General features: G+C 36.0%; 1 protein-coding gene across 17 annotated transcripts in view; it reads right to left on the bottom strand.

Annotated features, from left to right (window-relative positions):
• Nucleotides 1-26,192, bottom strand: part of LOC127843761 (golgin subfamily B member 1-like) — a 141,311-nt gene that overhangs the window by 20,688 nt on the left and 94,431 nt on the right. For 15 of the 17 annotated variants that reach the window (XR_008032324.1, XR_008032325.1, XM_052373508.1 and 12 more), the window contains 14 exons: nt 26,119-26,181; nt 22,158-22,400; nt 21,033-21,200; nt 19,986-20,279; nt 19,313-19,564; nt 18,755-18,997; nt 9,800-9,883; nt 7,303-7,386; nt 5,041-5,182; nt 4,245-4,438; nt 2,673-2,840; nt 2,180-2,347; nt 962-1,081; nt 334-465 (listed from right to left, as the gene is read on the bottom strand). Coding sequence is in view for 15 of the 17 variants with exons in the window: in XM_052373508.1 (XP_052229468.1) it covers nt 334-465; nt 962-1,081; nt 2,180-2,347; nt 2,673-2,840; nt 4,245-4,438; nt 5,041-5,182; nt 7,303-7,386; nt 9,800-9,883; nt 18,755-18,997; nt 19,313-19,564; nt 19,986-20,279; nt 21,033-21,200; nt 22,158-22,400; nt 26,119-26,181 (2,355 nt within the window). In the remaining 2 variants the exon portion in view is untranslated. The remainder of the gene's footprint in view (nt 1-333; nt 466-961; nt 1,082-2,179; nt 2,348-2,672; nt 2,841-4,244; nt 4,439-5,040; nt 5,183-7,302; nt 7,387-9,799; nt 9,884-18,754; nt 18,998-19,312; nt 19,565-19,985; nt 20,280-21,032; nt 21,201-22,157; nt 22,401-26,118; nt 26,182-26,192) is intronic. The other 2 variants (XM_052373504.1, XM_052373514.1) reach the window with 1 other exon arrangement.

Raw genomic sequence — 26,192 nt, 5'->3', positions numbered from 1 at the left:
GTGAAAATTGCTATGTACACACAGCATAAAACCAGAACAGCCTGCAAATAACTCCCAGTCTATTCAGGTTCTATTAGGTTTGCTGCTCATCAGTATCTAAGGATTGGAAATGAAGTTTTGAAAACTTGAATCTAGTAAGAAAGGCCTTTAATTTAATTTAAATTTCTGAAGGACTACAAATGAGTAAAAATACGTATCTATGTGGTAAAGGGCTAACATACAGTTTTCCATGTTCGTTTCAGACATAAGTTTGTCAAACCTTGCCAATATTTTTTAGATTTGCCTCACACGTTTCACTGAATTTGGAATGCTTTTGTTAAAAGAATGACTCACATCGTCAGCCATGGCCTCGTTCTGCTGCTGTACCCGTGAGATCTCGTTGCGGAGCATGGCCACCTGCTGACTTTTGTCTCCCAGCTGCTCCATGGACTCCTTGTGGTTGCCCTGCACCGTGGTCAGCTGGACCTGTGTACAGATGGGAAGAGATATATTGACAGGAAACGGTCCACAAACCTCTGGATTTTAACTCCAGAGTGCTTATAACAAGACCAACACACCAACCAAACCTCTGGATTTTAAATCCAGAGTGCTTACCACTAGACCCACACACTCACCATTTAACTTGAAATGATAGCATTGCATAAAACAGATTTAGGGTCATAGCTTGTACAAAGAGGTGGTGGAAGTTCTGTGAAATAAAAATAGTTATTTTTCAGCATTTTCAACATTTTAATTTAACATATTACAGTATATAAACGTTGAACATTTTATTTGTGCATATTAGTGTACATGCGAACATTTCATCTGATATTACACTTCCTTTGCTGATCATCAATCCCCCTCTGAGTGAACCACAATACAGAGGTGTGGTTTGAGAACCAAAAAGGAGCAGTTATGGGGCTTTTCCTGACCTTTACCTCCACCCCCCTCCATATGTTTTCATGGTGATTATTCTGCTCACCTTAAGGTCGTGTAGTCTCTCCTCATTCTGCATGAGCTGCGCGTGTGCCTTGCGGTAGTTCTCCTGGCTCCGCTCTAGATCGGCCTGCAGCTGCTGTAGGGTCTCCTCGTAGCGCTTGATCTGGGGGAGGAAACAGAGGGACCGAGTGGTAACCATGGAATATAGAAGAATCTAGGAATATGTTTACCCCCTAATTTTGCATATTTCACACACTTAAATCACACACAAACAAAAAATTGTCTCAAATCGTGTCTTGGGGGACGCATAATATTTAAATCATGAAAATTGACGCAGATAAAAAAAAGGCAAATTTTGTTTCCCAAATTCTCCTGTACTGGTTCACAGCGTAAATAAGTTCAGCGCATAGTTTGCAGGTGAACAAATAATACACAAATTATTTTTTTCCAAAACTAGACTGAAAACCACTTTCTTTTAAATATAAATAGGTGAGACTTTAATTCTCCTTATGATACTACTTACTTTTTTATCGGCTCACTTGCACAATTTTTTATAATTCTTTGGCCAATGCAAAGAATTTAAATATCCACGAAAAACCAGCAATAAATGCACTGTTCTCAAAAACCTCTTTCAATAAATATAGAATAAAAATAATACACTAATACATAAGAAATTCATAGTAAGCTGGTTTAATAAAACCAGTTGTACAATGGCATGTATCAATACAAGATTTTTCCACTCTCAGTTATCTGCAGCCCCCAGCACTTTTCACTTCCAATAAACTTTGGCACAAAGCACTTTCCAGTCCCAATAAACTACGGCCCTCAGCACTTTGACTCCCAATAAACTTCAGCCCCCAGCACTTTCCACTGCCAATAAACTTCAGCCCTCAGCACTTTCCACTCCCAATAAACTTCAGCCCTCAGCACTTTCCACTCCCAATAAACTTCAGCCCATAGCCATTTCCACTCCCAATAAACTTCAGATCCCAGCACTTTCCACTCCCAATAAACAACGGCCCCCAGCACTTTCCACTCCCAATAAACTGTGGTCCCAAGCACTTTCCACTCCCAATTAACTTCAGCCCCCAGCACTTTCCACTCCCAATTTACTTCGGCCCTCAGCACTTTCCACTCCCATAAAAAGTTGCCCCCAACACTTTTCACTCCAAATAAACTTCAGCCCCCAGCACTGTTCACTCCCAATAAACTTTGGCCCCCATCACTGCAGCCCTACTCCCACACTTAACTATGGCCCTACCTCCTGCTGGTGCAGCTGGTTCTGTTTCTGCTGCTGCTGCAGGTTCATCCTGGCAACATGGAGCTGCCCGTCCCTCTCTGCCAGGTCCTCCTTCAGTGCCTGGATACGCTTGCTTTGGTCCTCCAGGTCGTCTCGCAGCTTCTTTACCAGTTCCTCTCGCTCCAGGAGCTAGATAAGAGAACAGAGAGTAAAATTATGAATACAAACATAGAAACGAGAAAACTTAGAGGACAACTGTGAATATAAACATGAGAAAAAAAAGTTTGTCTTTATCAAATGAGGGCCTTCTGTGTTGTACACAAATCTGTATAATTCAGTAAAAAAACAAAAATACTTGTGTTGTGTCACACTTAAAACCTGTTTTATAATTTTAAAAATAAAACTTAAAATGTTTTGTGGCTAAACAACCCTTATACATGCACAAAACAAAAGAAAACAGACAACCAAACAGAGAACCAATAGCCTTGCTGACAACAAATCACCCCAAACCCACCTTGTTGGAGAGCTCCTTAATGTCCTTGTTGTTGATCTCCATGGTATCTTCGAGGTCAGAGTTGGCCCTACGGGCTGCCTGAAGCATCTGCGCTGTCTCCTGGTGCCGGTCCCTTTCCCCACGCAGCTCAGTCTGCAGCTGGGTCAGGATCGAGTCTTGTTGCTCAACCTGCAAGCAGCAGTGCCAAGTTTCAAGTTTCTTCATAATCTTAAGATTACATGTTATAAAATGCTGTTTATGTAACAAATTTACTAAATAACAAAGCAGTAGTAAACGTTTTAAGTTTCATCATGTGTGACAATCTTTAGATAACTTACTATGAGATGCTGTTTATTTTAACATGAAACAAAAACAGTTTACAAATTAACCAAAAAAGGGTTGAACAATTAAAAACCATGTAATATAATGCAGCAATAAAGCAAAAATCATTGAGGTGTTTGGAAAATCAAATATAATAGAAATGTTGAATTGTATTACACTTTTTAACTCTAGTTGTTTATCAGTGAGTACATTTGAGCTTGTCTCAGGGAAACGATGCTAAAAACATGTGTGTAAAGTGTCATCCCAGATTCGCTTGTGCAGTCCACACACAGGGATGACACTTTCCCCCTAATTTGGATTTTTCACTGAAATGACACTTCCATTTAACAAAAAAGTATCACAAAAGTGAAAAGGGTTGGTCCTGATTATAGCACACTGCACAAAGTGGAAAGGGTTGGTCATGATTATAGCTTGTGCACACTGCACAAAGTGGAAAGGGTTGGTCCTGATTATAGCTTGTGCACACTGCAGTGGAAAGGGTTGGTCCTGATTATAGCTTGTGCACACTGCACAGTGGAAAGGGTTGGTCCTAATTATAGCTTGTGCACACTGCAGTGGAAAGGGTTGGTCCTGATTATAGCTTGTGCACACTGCACAAAGTGGAAAGGGTTGGTCCTGATTATAGCTTGTGCACACTGCAGTGGAAAGGGTTGGTCCTGATTATAGCTTGTGCACACTGCACAGTGGAAAGGGTTGGTCCTAATAATAGCTTGTGCACACTGCAGTGGAAAGGGTTGGTCCTGATTATAGCTTGTGCACACTGCACAGTGGAAAGGGTTGGTCCTAATTATAGCTTGTGCACACTGCAGTGGAAAGGGTTGGTCCTGATTATAGCTTGTGCACACTGCATAGTGGAAAGGGTTGGTCCTGATTATAGCTTGTGCACACTGCACAGTGGAAAGGGTTGGTCCTGATTATAGCTTGTGCACACTGCACAGGCTAATCTGGACAACACTACACACACATGCATTAAGCTCCTTTTTTCAATTGTTAAACTGTGCTTCAAATCTAAGATTCCTCCCAACTTCTGGTTTTCACAAGCCCATAACCAGTTTTCACATGCCCAAAACCATTTTTCACAAACCCACAGCCATTTTTCACAAGCCCACAACTGGTTTTCACAAGGCCTCAACGTTTTTCACAAGCCCACAACTGGTTTTTACAAGCCCACAACAGGTTTTCACAAGCCCACAACCAGTTTTCACACCCCAACAACCCATTTTCAACATTTTCTAACCCCCCACAACGCACCTGTTCAGTGAGCATCTTCTCCTGCTCCGTTGCACCCTCCAGCTCCACCTGACACTTGTGGGCCTGCTGTTTGTACGCCAGCCCCTCCTGCACCGCCGCATGGTGGTCCTCCTTGACGTGCATCATGTCCTTACGCAGCTTGTCTATCACACACTTCTGTTCCTCTATCTCCTCCTCAGAGTTTGAGTTGCGGTCTGAAATAGGTACCGGTATATATAAGTGTGTTTGTTTTTTGAACATTTTTTTTACTATTTATTACAGTCTTATCATAGCGGTCAGTTTACCTACTCACACTTATCAAGTGAGTTCTAGTTGAAGTCTGAAACAGGTATATACCTGCTTGTTTTTTGTTGCTTTTTATACATTTGTCAGTATGTTTAACAGGCATATAATAGTTGCCAGTTTACCGACTAGTTTGATGCAGTATGATATAAGTATATACTTGCTTGTTTGTTTGTTTTTTAGATCATTTTCACTATATTTTACAGGGATATAATAAGGGTCAGCTATCACAATGTTTATGCCAGCCTAGCTACTTGTAAATCAGAATTGTACACTTAAAAAAAGTATGAGAATTATTACTCTACATTATTTTATACAAGAATCTGTCCACATATTATTATATTATGAGAGGCAGTGATATTTAAAGAACATCAGGCAAGTCTTATAAACAGATAAAGTCTATCATGTGAGACATACAAACAGAATTGAGCGTGCAAGGATTGGCAATTTAGTTTTCTTCCCTTCAAAATACTTATTTTAAGGACACAAATAATTATATCTGAAGAATACATACCTCTCAATGTTTTCAGTTCCATCTCGAGCTTCCTGTTGACCTGCTCGTGCCTCACGACCTCTGTGACCCGCTGACTCAGCTGCTCCTGGGTCGTCTGGAGGCTTTGTTCCATCAACATCAGCTTCTCCTCGTGGTGCGCAAGCTGCTCAGTGACACAGAGTCGAAAACATGTACATTGAGCATGGGGATGCAAAAGTACTAATCAGAAAATCAAAAAATGTATTTCGAGACTGCTTCTGCAGTTATATGGATAAGAGAATGTACTTTTGAGAGTGCTTCTGCAGTTATATGGATAAGATAATGTACTTTTGAGAGTGCTTCTTCAGTTAAGCGTATAAGAAAATGTACTTTTGAGCAGGCAGTTACTTACATCAGTAACTGTAGATTGAGCTAACTCTGTGGTTACACAGATCATAAAATATACTTTGCATAATTCTTAATTACTTAGAAAAGCAAACAAACAGAGCAAGGGAATTTTCTTTTCGTAAACACTACTTTGGTATAAAAAATAACAATTAAAACAAAGTCATAGTAACGCCTACCCTAATGTCTATACTACCGTAATTGCTCTATGTTTTCTATGAAAACTTAGATACGAAAAATATTCACAAAATACAGGTGTCCGAAAACTCATAGACGAAAATTTAAGTGTCAGAAAATAGCGTCCATTGTTTTAACGACTACCGGTAATAGCATGCGCTTGTAAAATACCATGCCGTATAGTATAAATTACAGTTATATATGTTTGCACTGCATTTTAAATAATTTTAAATGCTTAAATTATTTGACAGAAAGTTACTACAAGGTTGTACTTTGACCAACGAGTTCAAAGATGAGCATGTGATGTACCGATACTCGCTAGTATGTACCTGTAATTAACGCAATAAAAAAAGCAAACTATGAATTCTTTGTTTGTTCATTTCCAATAGTTGTTGTCTAACACCTTCCATTGTTCGTAAAACTTGCAATAGGGTGCATCAGACTTTGAAGCGTTTAGTATTTGTCACAGTTATTTTACTGAGAAGAGGTAGTACCATTGCGGCAGATAATCGAACTGTTAATTGGCACTACCCCTGGTAATTGTCATAACGCTTATGCTATCGGGCGAAACCATTGTTTAATACCAGTTTACAAGGTTATTTACCCAATAACGCAAATGTAATGGTCCGTTGCCCTCAGGCATGCACCTACCATGTCTTATGATGTTAATCTGGTTGTAAAACCCCATGATAGAAGTGTCATTAGATATCGAAAACAGGACCGAAATTTGGTAAAATAGCGCTGTAAAATATACTGCCCGAAAACTTAGAGACATTAATTATGGACGAAAAGTCGTGTGTCCAAAAATTAAGAATCACGAAAAATAATTATTTTTGCTAAAAAAGGGGTGTCCGAAAACTTAAGAGTGTCCGAAAACATAGAGTAATTACGGTATTTACAGTAAAAACAAATTATAATCAAAATTATGATAACTAATTTTAACTAAACTTGCTAATTTGTAAAACTAAATTGCAAAAGAAATGTATCAATAATTTTACTATACATCAGGTCCAAAATAACCCTAGGTCACCCACCAAGGCTAAATTAATGAATTCGCATTCAACAATTTAAGAACAGATACACCAACAAATACTCAACGTGCCAAGGTGAGCCAAAATCAAACATACTTGTAAGTCATACATGAAAACTTAAAAGATGTTAAGGATTTAACACTTAAAACAAAATTGGATGCTTTTGTCAGGGGGCTTTCTAGCCATTTAGGGAAAAGGAGTCTGGTCAAATTGGGATTATTTAATCGATAAAAGTGGCAATTTTGGGAAATATTTATAGACAAAAAGGACTTAATTAAAGTTAAAAATTGTGTAGGATCTTTAAAAAAATAAATTTGAGATATAGAATCTAATAATCATAAGTCATAAGAGACTTCTTTGTTTAAAAAAAAAAAAAGATTTTTTTTTTTTTTGGGGGGGGGGGGGGGGGGAAGGGGGGGATGGGGATCCGGTCCGTTTGCTTTAGGATCGGGTCTGTTTTAAAGACTTTTTTACATAGCAGAAAAACCCATGTTTGTGTTCAATCTATATCATCTAGTCATGGCAATTAAGGGCTGCACAAGGCCAGTTGCCTCTAAATTGTGTGTGTGGTCGGTAGATTTTATAAGAAAACCCACATATTCTCTGAAAAAGCAAATGGAAAGACCCAAGATGTGCAACCTACAGTTTACATGTATGTTTTGGACCCTGACAGGCAACTCACTCCACCCACCTCCTGGGCGCAGTCCTTGTACTGAGCCCTGGCCTCCCCCAGGTCAGACTTCAAACTGTCAGAGTCACTCTGCAACTCTGCAATCTGAAACCATACAAAACATGGATAAAACATACAATATTTGTTATATAACTAATCAAACACAGGCTGACAATCATTTATATAGATACATTTGTAATGGAAATATCATTGGTATGTGATCTGCATGGGCCACCAGTATGTCATAATATGCAGGAATTTTTGTGAAACAATTTTGCTAGTCCACTTACAATTTTTAATGTAAGAAATGCTGTTAAGGTTAGTTTTTTCCAATGATATACATATGACATTTTAAATAAATAAATGGGGAGCTTTCCCTAACACTGTTGTGCAACAACAAAAGATGATGAATCTAGTGTAAGATCATTTTGAAAGTTTTTCTTTTTTAATGCAAATAACTCATTTTCGCACAATGTTAAGTGTATCAGTAAAACAAGCATTCAAAGGGGAAAATATTTATTCATAAAATTCAATGCATCTTGTCAATTCCATGAGCATGACTTCTATGGGAGACGCTGGTCATGAAATATTAAACATTTTGTCATCTATTATGACTGTTATCTTTTCATCACAACAGCAGTTTTGTGAAAACGGTATTGAACGGATCAGAATTCTAACACCATTACGGTAAAATATTTACAACGAATACCAGAAGGTGACACTCGGGGACTGGCACTACGCTGGCACCGGGACGGATGTCAATTCGACAGTGTCAACAATAGTTGAACCAAATTGATTATAGCAAATCCTATTATTAGTTAACACAGCTGGAGCTTAACATTAATCTGTACCATGCTTTGAGAAAAGGGGGTTTAATGCATGTGCGTAAGGTGATGTCCCAGATTAGCCTGTGCAATCTGCACAGGCTAATCAGGGATGACACTTTCTGCTTTAATAGTATTTTTTGTTTACAGAAAGTCTCTTCTAAGCAAAAATCCAGATGAATCAGAAAGTGTAGTCGACAGGCTAATCTGGGACAACACTTTAAGCACATTCATTAAACCCCCTTTAAACAGAGCACGGCTCATGAGAAGGGTGAGCTATTTTAATCTGGTTGTCTAAGCATAATACAAAACAATACATGCAGTTTTTCATACCAGAAATTAACGAGAATTTTATGTAATTACTCAACTTGTTAATGATATACCAATATTTATAGCTAACTTACTTATCACTGGGTAGAAACACTTAATCAAATCAAAGAATCCTCCAAAAAGGATTTAACTTGCTACATAATAAGATGCAATAAAAAGGCGAGTTCATGAAATCAATATTGAAATTTAATGAAAAGTGAAGTCAGTTTGATTAATATCCCGCAGTCATAAATTCAATTGATTGTAACCAAATATCGAGCAGAGCTTCCATTTCAATACCTTTCAACATGATAGATTACACCCAAATTTTAATTAGATGGTATGTCACATCATTTAATTGGATAGAATTTCTAACTGAAATTAAGAGAATAATTACAAGGCACTGCAACGCTTTGGGTGACAAGGCCATATCAGATAATACTTTCATTCAATTTATTTGCCAAATTATGCAGCACTGATAATTTGAATAGGGAGAATTTGTATATTCTTCCTCTACTTTTGCTTGATGAGCTTTAACAAGACATGAGCAAAAGTATTTTACCATGAATATAATATAATAAATATTCATTAAGTGCACCTGAAAGTTCAGTTTTGTAAACACAAATTCTAATTCTGGATTTAATCTGAATATTAAATGAATACCGTCAAAGTTTAAATGGATACTAATTAAATTATTCTGCATTTACATTTTGATGAAAGGTTTTCAATACAATTATTTCCATAAGGAAATTATATTTCATCTCTGACCCCATACAAAATATTGTCGAGTCAATGAACTCATTTTTTAAATAGAAGGTACACAGTCATAAACTGGTTAAAACTTCAAACATGAAATATTTTCTGTGGGGCTTATTTGTTAACAAAAAAAATTAACTTAGCAAATAATGATGATGGCAAAGTATGGTTTTTTCTGACAACATTAAAAAAACATAAATAACTGATGAAGGATCACATAAAAAAAAACTCATAACAGAACAGATCTTTGTAAGTATGTGTTAAATATAATTGATCTCAATTTAAGTTGCCAATGCAAGCCTAGTCCTTAGATTTCAGACTCGTGTTAAACTTAAGCCTGAAAAACGTTAATGAACACATGGTCTTATGAACAAATCAGATCTCATTCTGAGAAAACTGAGCTTAATGCGTGTAAAGTGCCCTCCCTGATTAGCCTGTGAACTCCACACAGGCTTATTGGGGACGACACTATCCAGCCCCACTGGATTTTTGCTGAGAAGAGATCAGAAAAGTGTCGTCCCTTAAAAGCATGTGCGGACTGCACAGGCTTATCTTGGATGAAATTTTACGCACATTCATCAAGCAAACTTTTTCCTAGAGGGGCCTCAAATAAATAAATAATTGCTTACCCTCATTTCAGCTTGCTTCTTAGACGCAGACAGGCTGTTAACTTCCATTCGCAGACATTTGATGTTCGCTTCCAGCTTGTCAATCTGCAAAACAGCATTTTCATATTTTCTCATTATCGAGTCATTACGTACTTGAGTCTGAGTTTTTGACCCCAAATCTGTGCCAAGGTCATCACGAAAATTGTCAGACTTGCTTCGATAATGATTCTTAATAGGTTTGCTCACAGTCTTGGACATTCTGGCCCTGTATTTGCTACTTAGTTCATCCACTCTTTCATCACTGACTTTGTTATACACTTTATTAATAATACTAGCAGCACTTGGCGTTGTTTGACCTGTGACCCTTGAACCATCCGGTGAAGGTTCATTGAAATCTGTTCTAATTGTACTAACGATAGGCCCATAGTAAGGTTGTGTATGTATCTCATCCTGAATGGGGCCTCTGTAAGGGCTATAGGTCATCTGGGCCCCTAGCGAAGGGGGTGGAACATTGCCTCTGTTATTTTGTACTTCCTCTTCCATTTCCACATCTGATTCTGGTCTATCATCCACTCTTGGAAGTTCACGAGGTGAAGAATATTTTCTCACAATATCATCAATTGTTTCCTTTCTTGTTTCCTTTCTTGCGTAGGGAGATTGCTGACTAGACTCCAATAGACTTTCATCGAAGCCATAACTTTGATTTCCTGGTGACCTTGACATGTTTCTGTCAAGGTCATGATGATGGTCAATATAAATCTCACATTGTTGTCCTCATCCATTTGAGGATTGCCGTTGTTGGACCTCCTTGTGGCCTCCTGACCTTTGTAAGGGGTCGAGGTCACCATCTGACCTTGACTAAAGGGCTCCACCACATCCTCCACTACCACTCGTGGATACGAAATGTTGGCCAACTCTTCGTAGCGTTCCAACCATGTTTTAGATGGTGCACACAAATAATCCTCTGTATTTTGTGCCATATTTCCTTTATAATTCTCTATCTATGCTTAATCCATTTCAGTACAGTGTCATGCTTTACTATAAACTCCTGTTAATAACAAAATATACACACAGTTAAATATGTGCGTTCTCTTTCAAATTATACTGAAGCAGTGCAGAAATGAATTGAACACTGTTGAAATCAAATCCTGTTAAACCACCAATTAAACAAATTACAACCGCGTCCAAATAATTACTGAGTCAACTAATCAATAAATCTAACAAACTTCACTAGCAATCTGATAACGGAGGCACAGAAAATCACCCTGACAGGGGGGAAAGATTCCAGTTTAATAATTAAACTAACAGAAACAACACAATCCAAATGTACCCAATGTCAATAATCAACTCTGAACATTGAAACCAGCTTCCGATAAAAACATCCCATAAATGCTTACATGGCACTCAACCAAAGTGAAATTAAAAAGATACCCAATTCCACAGCACTGATTTACTGTCACAAATTTAATGTAATATAAAGCCGGCCATTTATAAGAACCATTACATGGTATTCAACAATCACAAAAGCTGCAATAAAACTTATCATTTTAGAATAGTTCTCCTGTCACCACCAATAATGGCAGAAATCAAAATTGATTTTTAATGTTTGAAAGATGACACCCACAAAGGCAATGTGACAGGCACTTGTGAAACACTGTTTGGAAAGGGGGAAGTTATCAAATTCTGTTGACTGTACTTTCAATCTGTCTAGGCAGGAATGTGTGAAAAATAGTGGCTCCCAATCTTCACTTAAAATTGCTTCACATTCTATTTTAATAAATTAATAATAAATTATAGTCAGTATACAAAAATTTATAATTCATAATACTATTTTATAGTTTTGCTTTATATTTTAATTATGCATGTTATGATTCTAATTGGATAAATACTACACTATGTAGAACAATTTATTCACATAATTAATAAAAACAGTTTATTTTTTTATTTATAAATTTATATATTTAACCTTACTTTCTTGTAAACAATTTTTCAATTAAATTTTGACATTGTTCTTTAAATATTGTTCAACAATGTTTTATTATAAGTTTATAACACCTTGCAAATTTACAGATGAATATTTGAGCCAATATTGGTTTATACCATCAACAGTTTGCTTACAGATAATACCAGAGATTATGCACATACTGAACATTCAACAATTGAAATTTACAAATAGTATATAAAGCCTGGTCTGATTTCAAGACCAATTCATGCAACTTTAACTGTTCAAAAATTCTTTATCATCTTAAAAACATCAGAACAATGCAACAACATAAATTGTGAACTGGCTCGACTTAAAACAGATAACCAACAAATTTTGCTATGAGTATAAAAATGTTCTTGATTTACATAACCTTTATATTTTATTTTCCTAATGTTTTCACATAATGAATGTAACATTACACAAAATGTTTGTATCAATGTATGAAGCAGAATTCAATCAAGTTCAATCAACACTTCAAAAAAAATAAAAAAATCACTTGAAACGCACAACGCTGTTAAAAGCCTTATCAGAAATGTTTATAGCTTCTTATATCAGTGTTCTAAGTGGAGATCACCACTTAACTTCAAATAGCACACACAGGGGACAATAGTGGAGTAAAACAATCAAAGATAGGAACCCGCCTGGGGATCAATAAGACCCATACCATAAAGATGAACATATTGAACAAACCAAATCCTGGGCATTCAATGATATCTAGGTAAACACATTATGTAACCATTAGAATGTAACACTGCAAGTGATACACCAGACCAGGACTGATTTTCAATTCTCTTTCAACTGTTGCAGAAAAGTTCCCTGTGACATTCAAACAAAATCAATTTAAACAAATAAATTTCCAGCAATCAGACCTTGTTTATGTTGCAATAATACCAGCATCACTTAGGCAACAGGCTGGCAATCTCCATAGAGTAGCCTGCTAAGAGCTGTTCAAGCGTGTAACTGAATACCATTAGCTTTGATGCAGTTTGAAATTACACTGAATATGTATTAGGTAAAAGTCAAAGCCATTACACTACTGATGCATCCACCCACAGCTACACAAGCAGGCTAAATTGTACACATTTCATTTGAAATATGCAAACATGTCGCTGAGCATCAGACATCTTTAGAAAAGAAATATTTCAAAAACAAAGCACGTTAAAACTTTAAATAGTCAAGAAAATGGAAGTTTTCTTCTAACAACTTGTGCCAAAATAATAACCCTTTTATTCTATAAAAAAAAAACTTGGTAACCAAAATATTTGAATTATAAATTACAAAAGGTTAAGACGTGTCCTCATTCACACAATCCCAATACTGTTCAACATTCAAACATACAAGATCCATGTACATCAATAACACACACTCAGCGCGCCTGTCAAGGAAACCCTCATTAAGTGATAACTGCCAATATTTAATAAACCTTTCTTAAGTCCTTCAATATCTCCAGCATGTAAGAATTCCCCCACTGCCTTCCACCCATCCAAATCATGCCCATCTATGGAGCAGCCTTACATTTCCCACATAAACCACACAGAGTCACACACACACACGAATATCCACTGTATACTGAAGAATGTTTGTGAACGTTTGCCAAAACTTTCGATCCATTGAATAAGCGCTGATAAAATAGGCAACTCATACTTGAATATTGACATTCAGTATTTGATTTTGTACTATCAAAGTGGGCAAAAATTAAATTGAGAAAGTTTAATTTTAATTTTAAACATCAAAACTTTTCAGCTAGTTCATTTTTTGCCCCATTCATTTAACTACAATAGGCATTTAACCTTAAAACAAAGCTTTTCAAGAGAGATAATCTTGTAGATAACAAGTTTTTGCATGTTCACAAATAAGTGGGAAAATTTGAGAACTCAATAAATCTGTGTCACAGAAAGTGAGAGCAGCTGTGTCACAGTTAAAACTAATGAAGCTAACTTTTGAGTTGAACAAATCATTTCCTGCTTACAAAAAACAAGTTTATCATACTCCTTTCTGCCAGATAAATTCCTAGAAATAAACAGCTTACACATTTTAAGTAAAATAGACTTAAATATTAATAAAAAAATAACTCCAGGTAAAGTAACACATAATTCTTTCACAACTCCTATTTTTAAGGTGCAACATGAAATATGGAATTTCAATGCAAATGGTTTGATGGTATTATTGAATAGTTTTGATGGTATTATTGAACAAATATTTTTCAGACGTTTATTCAACACTTTGGATAGGGAGCTTTAGTAAGCAAATGAAGCACAAACTGACGAAAGATCAAATCATGACCAATTGACCAGCTACAATACAGTGTTCATAAACGTATCAAATATTCCACACTTAAAAAGAGCAATTCATAGACAAATCAAGAAGGCTATCAAAGGACTTGATACAAATCTGATTCTTTACAATGAACAAGGATTACAATGGGTAAATAACAACAAGGGTATATGATTTAGTCAAGATTTTTGTGTTCTGTTGATAGGAATTTGACACTCTTGTTCAGTTAAAATGAAATAACTGTTCCAAAGTACAGTTATATATTTAATTTACAGTAGGATTCTTAAACTATTTACACTATACAAAGTCAAAAAAAGATTTTCTTAATCTTGTTACCAAAAAGATAGATTAATATTTTGAAGTATGATGTTTAAAACAAGTGCTGAGGCAAGCCTCAATAGCAAATTTCAGTTTTGAAATGTTTTGTGATCATAAAATGTCAAATAATTGATACTGGAAACAACTGTCAATTAATTAAACCTCTGTTCAAAGGGGCACTTTTGTGACTTATCAGTGATTTACTCTTAATTTTTTTTCACATAATAAGCCAGTTAACCCAGAATTTGAGAGAAAAAAAGAACAATACTGTCATGATAACAACCAAACAGATTGCATTTTGCTACAGGCAAACTATTCCATTGTAAACATGTACATCTATATTTTAGTCCTGAACTTTTTGTTTGGACCAGCAACTTATAAAAAAAAGCCAGTCTGGATGACCAGGGTTTTTAGCCAATGCACAAAGACTGCAAGCTTTAGTGTAGTTGCGCACTTGAGGACTCGAACCATGCCACTTCAATATCAATTACTGTTGTTTTAATAACAATAATTACTGCTTAACAGGCATTTGTTGTGATAACAAGAGCTGTCTCCATAGGAAGACATATGTCTCCGAAAAACACTTTTTTCGAAACCTAAACACAGACCCTTAGTTCGAGGTCAAGGTCAAAGGGGTCAAAATTTGTGTGCGTATGGAAAGGCCTTGTCCATATACACATGTATACCAAATATGAAGGTTACATCTGAAGCGTCATAGAAGTTATGAGCATTTTTCGAAACCTGAACACAAAAGTGTGACGGAATGACAGACAGACAGACAGACAAACAGACGGACAGTGCAATCACTATATGCCCTCCTTCGGAGGCATAAAAAGAAACTTATCTAAAAGTGATAAGAAATGAGAAATTTTTATATTATGCAAATTGTTGGTCAAACCATAACCCTGACCAAAGAATTTGTTTACAACTTGGCCATTACCCATTGGGAATATAAAGCAAATATTGTCACACTATAATCTTAAGCTGTTTAGATAAGGTAAGAACCTCTGTATGTTGCCCTTTCATCCATTATATTTGCAAATGTCCATAGCAAAATAAATTTCTTGAATTGATAAATAGAAGTACAATTACTTATGTGTGTCCAATTGTAACAAATTACTGCGTAACTTAGTATACATTTGAAAAGAGAGCTATAAATTTCTGATTGACCAAAACTAATTAAATCTTAATAATTATTTGCAAGTAGATGTTAATTCCCCAAAATGAACTTAATTTTCAATTGGAAAATTATTTTAACATAAAAGTTCTTAAATAAAAGATTTTGCAAACAATTCCTAATCACAGCTGTTTACAACACTATACTGTTTCCCCAATTCTTTTAACACACACTTTAAATTTATTGCTTGACTACTGTCACAATGATCTAGTAGTTAACATTCTTACAGCGCAAGTCGAACAAATAATAGCGACAAATACACAATAGAGAAGACGCCATTTACACAATTCTTTCAATATTTTTTAGAATAGTTTAAACAATTGAGAAGTTATCAAACAGGCTGCAAATAAAAAGCAATAATCAAGTCCAAGCAGGTCAGATGGGAGTGTACAGCAATGGTTGTAATTCAAGTTCTTTGAAAAATAATCCCATACAGTTTCAACCAGATTATCTCCCTTTAAAGTTAAACACTTTAATCTCTTTTTACAACTGTGAGCGTGCCAGAACCACGTAAGAGGCATTGACAATCAATACCCTGATCTGCTTTTTTGCATCAGCTCTTCACACATGAGTTTGAATGTGCTTTTTAAGTGGTCCTTGAAGGCGACATGGCACACTTGAGGTTGCTAAAAACAATGATGTAACATGAGAGTTTATGAGATTGCCTGACAGCCCGACACTTGAATGTGTCACAATCACCCGGGCTTCTGTTGCACATTGACAAGACATTCCTTTTTACCCCTAAGTACACAAACTGTACCATCCTTTAAGGCAATGTCTTACTTTAAATAAAATTTCTTTGATTAAAACAGAAGAAATCTCATGTGCATGACATAATAAAAGCCTCTGCATGTGAACATATAATTTTTCCATACAGGCTTCCCTATCTGGAGTACATTATTTGGAACTAACAATCAAATACTCAATTCTGCTAAGTCAGCATTTTAGTCAAACTGCGTTCATCGAAAAAGGTTATTATTCAGATCTGTGAAAAAACTGGCATAGTCTTTGCCAACAGTGAACACAACGCTTGAATGAAACAAAATGTGGTTTAATGCACAGACAAGCAAGTTTATGTAGATACCTTGCATTAAACCAGTTGCAAAGAAAAAACTATTCTGCTTTTGTGGTTGTCTAATGGTAAGAGCATGAGCATGCACAATACTATTACTGCTTGCTGGATTGAATCTCCCTCATTGAACTAACTGTAGTTGATAAAAAACAAGAGCTGTGTTTGTGAAACACAATGCCCCCTACTGCGCCGCTTTGAAGCCATATATTTTACCTTTGACCTTGAAGGATGGCCTTGACCTTTCACCACTCAAAATGTGCAGCTCCATGAGATACACATGCATGCCAAATATCAAGTTGCTATCTTCAATATTGCAAAAGTTATGACCAACCTTAAAGTTTTGGGACAGACAGACACACACACAATGACAGACAGACAGACAGGCTAAGATCAATATACCCCCGATCATTCAATCCAGGGGCATACAAATCTTGGGCTTTATGAACCTCAGCTGGCATGATCATTAAAACAATTAAAACAATTAAAACAATGGCTATCAACTGTTTTGCTGACCAAGGATTTTCTTGCGCTTCATTGAGCCAATTTTGGTTTCACTTATATGCCATCATGGTGAAGAAGCCATCTTCTTCAGTCATATAATGGCTCTATCTTGAATATGCTTCATCTGTCCTCCAAGATTAGTTTTGAAAACTGTCCATATTTCAATGATCACGTAGGATAAGGTTGCAATATCTTCAGGCTGGTGTTCCTTCAGATTGTATTTACTTGCATTTACTTACATTTCATTCATCTATGTCACCCTGTTGAAATTAGTTTGAAATAGGACCGTAAAATAAATTGCATGGTTCAATTTAAAAATTATGTCACTATTGAAGACAAAGGCCATAATTCAGTGCAAGTCAAGCACAAATTAAAAAGAAAGTCTGACATCATCATAAAGTAATGCACCTGAAGACATTACCTTTGAGCTTAAAACATATGTTAATTTGTTTCCCTATTCATAAAAAATCTGCATTGAAAGGTATAAAGGCCCTTTCATTTAGTTCTTTAGATAGTGGGGTGCACAACTTAATGAATAGGCCATCTCTGACTTATGTCAGATCTATTTGCACTTAGCTGCCGAGTATAAACCACAGACAATCTAGCTGAGGATTTATACATTAGCCCCATAAATTCCCTGCTGGCAGAATAATCAATTCAAATCAATTTATTGTGCATTTGAGATGACAAACTGCTCAGATAACAGAAGAATATTTAATGCACTATAAAGACCTACATCAAGTGATTCCAGAAACGGAACATTGAAATACATTCTGAAAACATGATAAAGAAACACTAAGCCTTTTAATCGCATTTCAAATGCAAAACACCCAACGCTTTGACATTAAATTATCTCAACTCAGAAAATTGACTCAGAAAATTGACAGGATGTTGATATAATTCAGTGTAAAATATTAGACATCACAAACAGGTTAATATTCCTTATTCATTATTTGAACATTCTGCAATTTCAGCTGAAACGGCAGACATGTAAATTAACAACAAATCTCTGTTCATGCTCATATCACATCTTCTCCTACAGGCTTAATGCAGGGAATTGTCAGAAAAATGAATACTTTTTATTAGGAAACACACTGAAAAGCTTCTACAGATTTATACATTTGTGCCTTGCTTCCTGAAAAAGGGGTTTAATGCATGTGCGTAAAGTGTTGTCCCAGATAAGCCTGTGCATTCCACACAGGCTAATCATGGTTGACACTTCTACACTTATATGATATTTTCTGTTTAAAGAAAGTCTTTTCTTAGAAAAAAATCAAGTTTAGGCGGAAAGTGTAGTCCCTGATTATCCTGTATGGACTACACAGGCTAATCTGGGACAAAACTTTAGGCACATGCTTTAAGCCCCGTTTTGCACAATGCAATTCAAAATATTTGTGACTTACGGACACCAACTCCTAAGCCTGGCTTTAACTCTTTCAATGCTGGAACTGAATTTTGAAGGCCTTTGCAAACAGTTTGGATCCAGATGAGACGCTACAAAATGTGGCGTCTCATCAGGATCCAAACTGTTTGCTATTCTGATAGTATTCTTTGAAAAAAATCGAAGAAAATGCTAATTTTAGAAATTCAGCAGAGGACATTTTAGCAGAAGACAAATATCCCAGCATGCAAAGGGTGTACATCACATACCTCCTCCCCCCTGTTGTGAAGGTTGTCCTTGAGGGCCTTGATCTCAGCCTCGTTCCTCTTGATCTGGTCCTCCTTGCGCGCGATCTCCTGTTCCAGGGCTGTGCCCCTAGCCTGCGCCTGGCGCTGGCTGTTGTCCAGCTTGGAGATGTGCTCCTCCAGCTGGCGGATGTCGTCCTTGTGACGCTGCTGGGCTGACGCCAGGTTCATCTGCAGCTGACCACAGTTCTGCTCCAGGCGGTCAATCTACAGATGATGAGGAACATGGATGAAATAGAGTAGCCCCTAGGGTGATGACCAGAAAAGCATGAAGACTCATTTGCATGAACAAGCTGGGATAGCAACTGTTACTAATAATTATCTGTTATCCAATTAAGTTGGTAGCATTCTTTGAATTAAAAAAAAACATGTATAAAACATTTTAAGGGTACAGGATGTTTAAAAAAAATTCAATCATAATTTTGAATAAATTATTTTTATATTCACCTAGGATGTACAACAAAAGTAATCAAAACAAAAGTCCTTTTCCATGAGGTCATACAAGGGCACATGAATACATACCTCCTTCAAGGCAGCTATCTTCTGCTCCCTCACACCTGCAAAGTCCACTTTGAGCTCGTTAAGCTGGTCCTGGTGGTCTGAGAGCACGCGCAGTTTGTTGTGCAGCTCTCCCTGGGTCTGGTCTAGCGTGTACTCCAGCTGGGTGATCCGTTCTTCCTTTTCTATGAATTCCTGGTCGCTATGGTTATGGTCGCCACGGTATGTGTGCAGCTCGTTCTCCAGACGTTTGGACTTCTCCTCGTACTTGTACGACTGATATGTAACAAATATTATTGAAAATTAATTACTTCTCAATTATGAATTTAAAGTATGAATCATACAGATTTATTGTTTGCACATGCAGTTTCACAATGTGAATTGGAAATCTAGGTCATAAAACTGAAATATTAAGAATTGCATTACGAATACTGTTGTAGTGACCACTAAAAAAATATGGCTGTAAAACATCATTTTTACACATATGTGAGACACTTTTATATTTATATCATGAACAGAAGACTCGCAAATTTCTTCTTAACAAATAAATGACAATGAATAAAATGCTGCCCTTTGTTAACTTGAAAAAAATACCATCATTTAAGTCTCTGTTAGTATTACAAACATACGCACTTCCATACATACAATGTCCAAAAAACAACAACAACCAATCCAGATTCTGACCAGTCATGCCTACCTCTGCTTGCAGATCTGCCACCTTGTCTTTCAGGTTCTTAATGTTTTCCTCTGCCTCGTGTATTCTAGAGTTAGCGAGGGACAGTTCCTCCTGACTCGAGTTCAGCTCCGATGTAAGCTGCTCTATAACATCCTCACACTTCTCTACCTCGCGTTTGGACTCCGCGTACATCTTGTTCAGGTTGTCAAGGTCGTTTCTAAGGGCGTCGTTGGTGCTGTCCTTCTCGAGTTCACGGTTCCTGCTCTCTGCCAGCTTCTCTTGCAGGTTCTTTACTGTCCCGTCCAGGTGTGAAACCTAGGGGCAACAAGAAACTTGGTGTGTGTATTTTCATTTATTTACTTGATTTAAATCAAGAAAAAGAACAACATACTGCTTTCATAACAATTATTCACCTATTTAAATCAAGAAAAAGTACAATATAATGCTTTTATAATGATAATTTACCTAGTTTTAATCAAGAAAAAAAAGCTTTTGCAATGAATATTTACTAAGTTTTGAGTCAGCAAAGAGTAAAATATTATATGAGTTGAGGTTTCATATTTAAGTTTGTCTTTTTTTTCATACCTGGCTACAAGTAGGGTTACAAAAAGGTTGCAGTGGATATGGTGTCCGACTAGAAATCAAGAGGTCAAGGGTTTGATGTCCATTGTAAGAAACTTATTTAGATTTACTCAAAAGACACCAAATAATTGTTCTACCCAGAAACTGGCCCAAAGAGCCTTGAAATAATCTTTTTCGGCTTTCAGTGCAATTGAGCTAAAATGAGTCGTGTTCTGGGAAAACTGGGCATAATGCATGTGCGGAAAGTGTCGTCCCTGATTAGCCTGTGCAATCTGCACAGGCTAATCAGGGACGACACTTTCCGCTTTTATGATATTTTTCATTTAAATGAAGTCTCTTCTTAGCAAAAATCCAATTTAGGTGGAAAGTGGCATCCCTGATTAGCCTGTGCGGACTGCACAGGCTAATCTGGGACGACACTTTACGCACATGCATTATTCCCAGTTTTCTCAGAACAGGACTCAAATAGATAATAACAACAAATACCTGACTACTGGACTGGGCGTACTTCTGCTTGTACTGGGCCAGGGTGGCATCCAGGACCTGCAGTTCCTCCTGAGCCTTGTGCAGCGTGTCCTCCAGGACAAGCACCTGCTGCTTGTGGTCCGTGATTGTCTTGTCCTGGTGCTTAATGTTGTCTATATGACGCTGCATCTGTTACAACAGGAGTATACCCTCATTAGAGATCTTCACCCTTTACCACTTTAATACGTGTTTTGACGCCTTTATAGTCCCTTAGAAAGTTTCATTTAATTTAAGACCTTTTTATTACTAAATTCAAGTTTAAAGGCTTCATTTCCAACCTTAGCTACCGATTTTATTCAGTCACTACAGAAGTTGATAATCAAGAGATTATGTTTTTGACATTTTGTTGAGAAATTATCAGTTAATTTAGAATTTAACCATTATGTTACAGAAATTCTTCTCGCACAGGGAAGAGGTTGCTTTTAAGAATAATCCCATGGAATATTGCAAGACCTTTTTCATTCCAAATCAATATGAAAGAATAAAGTCATAGTTGGTAGATATACAAATGATACATCAATAGCAAATCATGCTTTGTTGAAAATTTGATAACTTAAAAATCATTCATTTTAATATATATTTCTCACAATTCCAATCCTATCACACAGACTTATCTCACAACCAGCTTTTTAAATTTTATCTCATGTTTTTATAACACATTACAAAGGTGTACTGAACTCAAATGATTCTATAACCAGTGAAATCACAAATTAATGTGTACATTTTTGACATCACGTTCCATTCAAACCTATCAAAAGTCTTATCCCAAACAATCAGCCATGTTCTGGACCATCTGGGCATCAGGAATATGTGTAAGGTGTCATCCCACATTAGCCTGGGCAGTACCCATTGGCTAATCAGGGACAACGCTTTCCCTTTACTATATTGCTATTAAGATCAGACCATCTCAAAAAGAAACAAAAAACAACCATGAACACAGAAAACGGCATCCCTGATAAGCCTGTGCGGACTACAAAAGCTAATCTCGGACTACACTTTACCCACATGCATTAAACCCCATATTCCCAGATAAGGCTCAGAATGATTTCACAACGTTTTTCATACGATTGGCCCCGTTCCTCTCACCTCGATGGAAGACTCTTCCTGCATGCTCCTGAAGCGATCCAACTCATCATTAAGTGACTTGATGTTTGCTGACATCTCCATGTTCTGCTGCTGCGACTCATCCAGCTCTGACCTCGTGCCCTTCAACTCTGATCCCATGATCTCCAGGTCTCCCTGGAAACGCTTCACCTCCTGGTTGTGCGTCTGCTTCATCACAGACATGTCCGACTTCATTTGTTCGATCGTTCGAAGGTGGTTCTTAATCTATAAATTTGTGGCAGTGTCAGCAAGTTATATTTACCAACGCTTTTACATTTGGTTATATAACTCTATTTATGTCTGTTGTAGAATTTTCTGTTCACTTCAACATATAATAATTATTTTATCATAAAAACCATTACCGGTATATTTGTGTTATATAAATATATTATACAAAATATAATCAAACACTGATTTTGCTAACTATTTATCTAAGGGGGAGTGTTCTGGTTTACAGGCAACATAAATTGGGGAGCAGAAATTCTCACGTAATATTATACATTCTGTGTTCATAACACTTTATATTGTAAACATATCTTTTAGATCCTTTTATTTACAAACACAACAATTTTGTGTAAAATGATGCTCTTATTGCCAAAGAAACTCAGAACATATTTGTTTGTATTACTTGAACGGTTCATATTAATTTGCAGTAAAAGATGCATCACATACAACAAACAAGATGCCATTTTTTATTAGGTTTAGTAGACATGCTACAGGTAAATTAATGATTTTGTTTGTTTATTAAAAGTTCATGAAAGTTTACTAACAAGAATTATTAAAAGAAAGTGAAAGTGGTCAGACATTTTAACCGCTAAATTATAAACAAGGAATGTTCATCTAGAATCAACATGTACATTTGACAGAAAGGAAATTTACAATATTGCAAATACATGTATAGTTTTGTGTCTTTAAGCTCAAAAAGATAAATACATTTAAAAAGGGTCTTTCAATTAAAAAAACAAGTGATATGTTTGTGAAACACTATGTTCCCATATATTTGATCTTAGACCTTGAAGGATGACCTTGACCTTCACCTTTCACCACTCAAAATCTGCAGCTCCATGAGATACACATGCATACCAAATATCAAGTTGCTATCCTCAATATGGCAAAAGTGTACATAAGCAATTTTGACCCATATATTTGACCTTTGACCTTGAAGGATGACCTTGACCATTCACCACTCAAAATGTGCAGCTCCATGAGATACACATGCATGCCAATATATGAAGTTGCTATCTTTAATATTGCAAAAGTTATGGCAAATGTTAAAGTTTGACGCAAACACACAAACAAACAAACCAACAGACAGGGCAAAAACAATATGTCCGCCACTATAGTAGTGGGGGACATAAATATCCATTTGTTTCATAACAGTTTTGAGACATGAGTAATACGTTAATGAGTTAGATTAGAATTTTTAAATATGGAAGCAATAAATTGGCCCTATGTCATTTATTTATTAAGAAAACCTTCCCAAAAGAAATGTATACGGGGTACAATTACTTCTCTGTCAAATGTACACATATTGACTCTGGTCCCATCACCAAGTATTATTTCATTTAAATAATCCCGCGAACCAAAAATATCTGTTATGTTGCTAGAGTTCACATCTAGTCATAACTTGGGGTCTGCAGTATGAACTCTCTCTACAGCTACCACATTACCACTAAAGGAACTTGGATCAGAAAAGAAATCTTTGCAAAGACATGTGATGAAAAAATGGGTTTAATTTTTTTATTAATTAAAAAAAAATCAACATAGATGTGAATACAGAGATATGTAGATTAATAATCTTTTTTAAATAATGTTATTTGAAAAACATACTTCTTTTGTTAGTAGCTTTTGAAAACAATATGAAATTAAATTTGTATGCAAAAATAATATGAGCGTTATATCAGAAATATTTAACATTCCACAAAACAGATGCAAATGTAATTATGTTATACAGTCAAAACTCTGCTGACACATACAGTTGTGAAGCGTAGAACAAAAACTCTGTACGGAATAGACCATTTACCTGATGTTGTGTCTAAAGTAAAAGCAATTAAAACACAACTAATATAAATAACAATTAAGAAAATGAAATCAACCTTAAAATCATCATAAAGTATGGCATCTCATTACAATTCATGTACTCAGAAAACTTGTGTATTATGTTTAAAATATAATTCTTGAAACAAACTATATGCATCTAGTATAAGTGCACTATATTTGTGTTTTCAAGTTTTTGCTCAGAAATTAGGAACTAGTTGAATTGTTATTAATAACAAAATGTTTTATGAAGATCATTAAACATTGATAGCTTTGCCGCGAATACTTTGCATGTTAACGCGCTATGCCCTAATACTCTGAAACTAATAAACCCAGAACATGAATCCGAACAAGATGCCACAACAGACTAAAGTAAAATACTAACAATAAATGTGCGTCATAAAGCCATCAGTGCATGGGCAGAATTAGAACTTTACAAACTGCAGGTACTTTTACATAAGGCAGGCTGCATATACCCAGGATATATTTCCAGAAATAATTTACAAGCTAACAAATGAAGTATTCAAAATTGCCTCGAGCTCCATTTAAGTTAAAAAAACCCAGAGCTTTTATGTTCTACAAAAAGCACTATAAACTATTAAAAATAGCACAATTTTAGACAATTCAATAACAATGGTTATTTAATCCTAATTATAAATAAAAGAAATATATTTGTGATATCTGAAAAAACAATTCATGTTACAAATTAAATAAGTGACCACATATGAACATCACAGTTTACCATTCAAAATATTCAAACACATGCCTCTTGGTTGCAGTGAGACATGCTGATATTCACAAACGTCATAATGAAGAGTCGTGTTCTGAGAAAACTGGGCTTAATGCATGTGCGTAAAGTGTCATCCCAGATTAGCCTATGCAGTCCGCACAGGCTAATCAGGGACGACACTTTCCACTTTTATTTCAAGGAAGTCCCTCCTTACCAAAAATCAAGTTTAGACGGAAAGTGTCGCCCTGATTAGCCTGTGCAGACTGCACAGGCTAATCTGGGAAACACTTGACGCACATGCATTATGCCCAGTTTTGCCACAAACGTCATAATGAAGTACTTGTTAACTTGCATTTTACCTTTCTGGTTTTCACACATTGCAACAGAATAAAGAACTGGCTTTCTGTCTAGGTTTTTGTAATGTTTAAACAGAACGGTTCAATGAGAAATGTAAAGTATTATTCTAATAGCATTTCTTCAGCAGGGGCTAAAGTGTACCAGCAAAACAACATTTCATATCGCTGAAAAACAACACAATATGCCTTTAATACTACCCAAGTGGTTATCACATTTAGTTTGACCTTTAATGGTTTTATTCCTGAAACAGGTGGCCACATTCAGTTGTAGGTATGTCATAGCATAATTAATAAAAAATAGCATGCACATTTAATAGAACATCAATAAACTTGAATTCAAAAACAAATAAAGATCAAATTGAAACAATACTATAGGTAAATAATAATGTTTTTTACAAAGACAACATAAGTTTTAAACATAATTTATAAAAGCCAGTTCTTAAATTCTATTTCAATGAGAAGACGGCCTCAAATGAAAACTTGAAAATTGAAAGAACAAAATAGTCAATTAAACTGTAAAACAATCATATTTCACTATGCAATACTGTGATCCTATCATAACAAACTTTATAATGTGAAAAATAAAATTATAAATAAGGAATGATCTTGTCCAACAACATTTGTGACTATGATTTGGAAAATCGTTTGCCTATTGTTACAAGCTAGAATGTGCCATGTATAAGCAGTCATATGAAAAACATTTCTAAGTTTTGGTTTGCATAAACCAGCAACATAACTGTACATTAAGTCAATTACACTAGTCCCTGGGTAAACAGCACTGATGCCTTATGTGCATCATAATTGGTACAAGAACAAACACCTGCTGGGCTACTCCACCCATCATATCTATGGCTGCCAATATCTCTCTATCCTTATAATTTTCCTTAAAGTGCA

Source organism: Dreissena polymorpha, chromosome 9 (assembly GCF_020536995.1).
Source record: "Dreissena polymorpha isolate Duluth1 chromosome 9, UMN_Dpol_1.0, whole genome shotgun sequence".
Lineage (NCBI taxonomy): Eukaryota > Metazoa > Mollusca > Bivalvia > Myida > Dreissenidae > Dreissena > Dreissena polymorpha.
Note: the sequence above shows the minus strand (reverse complement) of the source record. Positions and strands in the feature narration are given on the sequence as shown.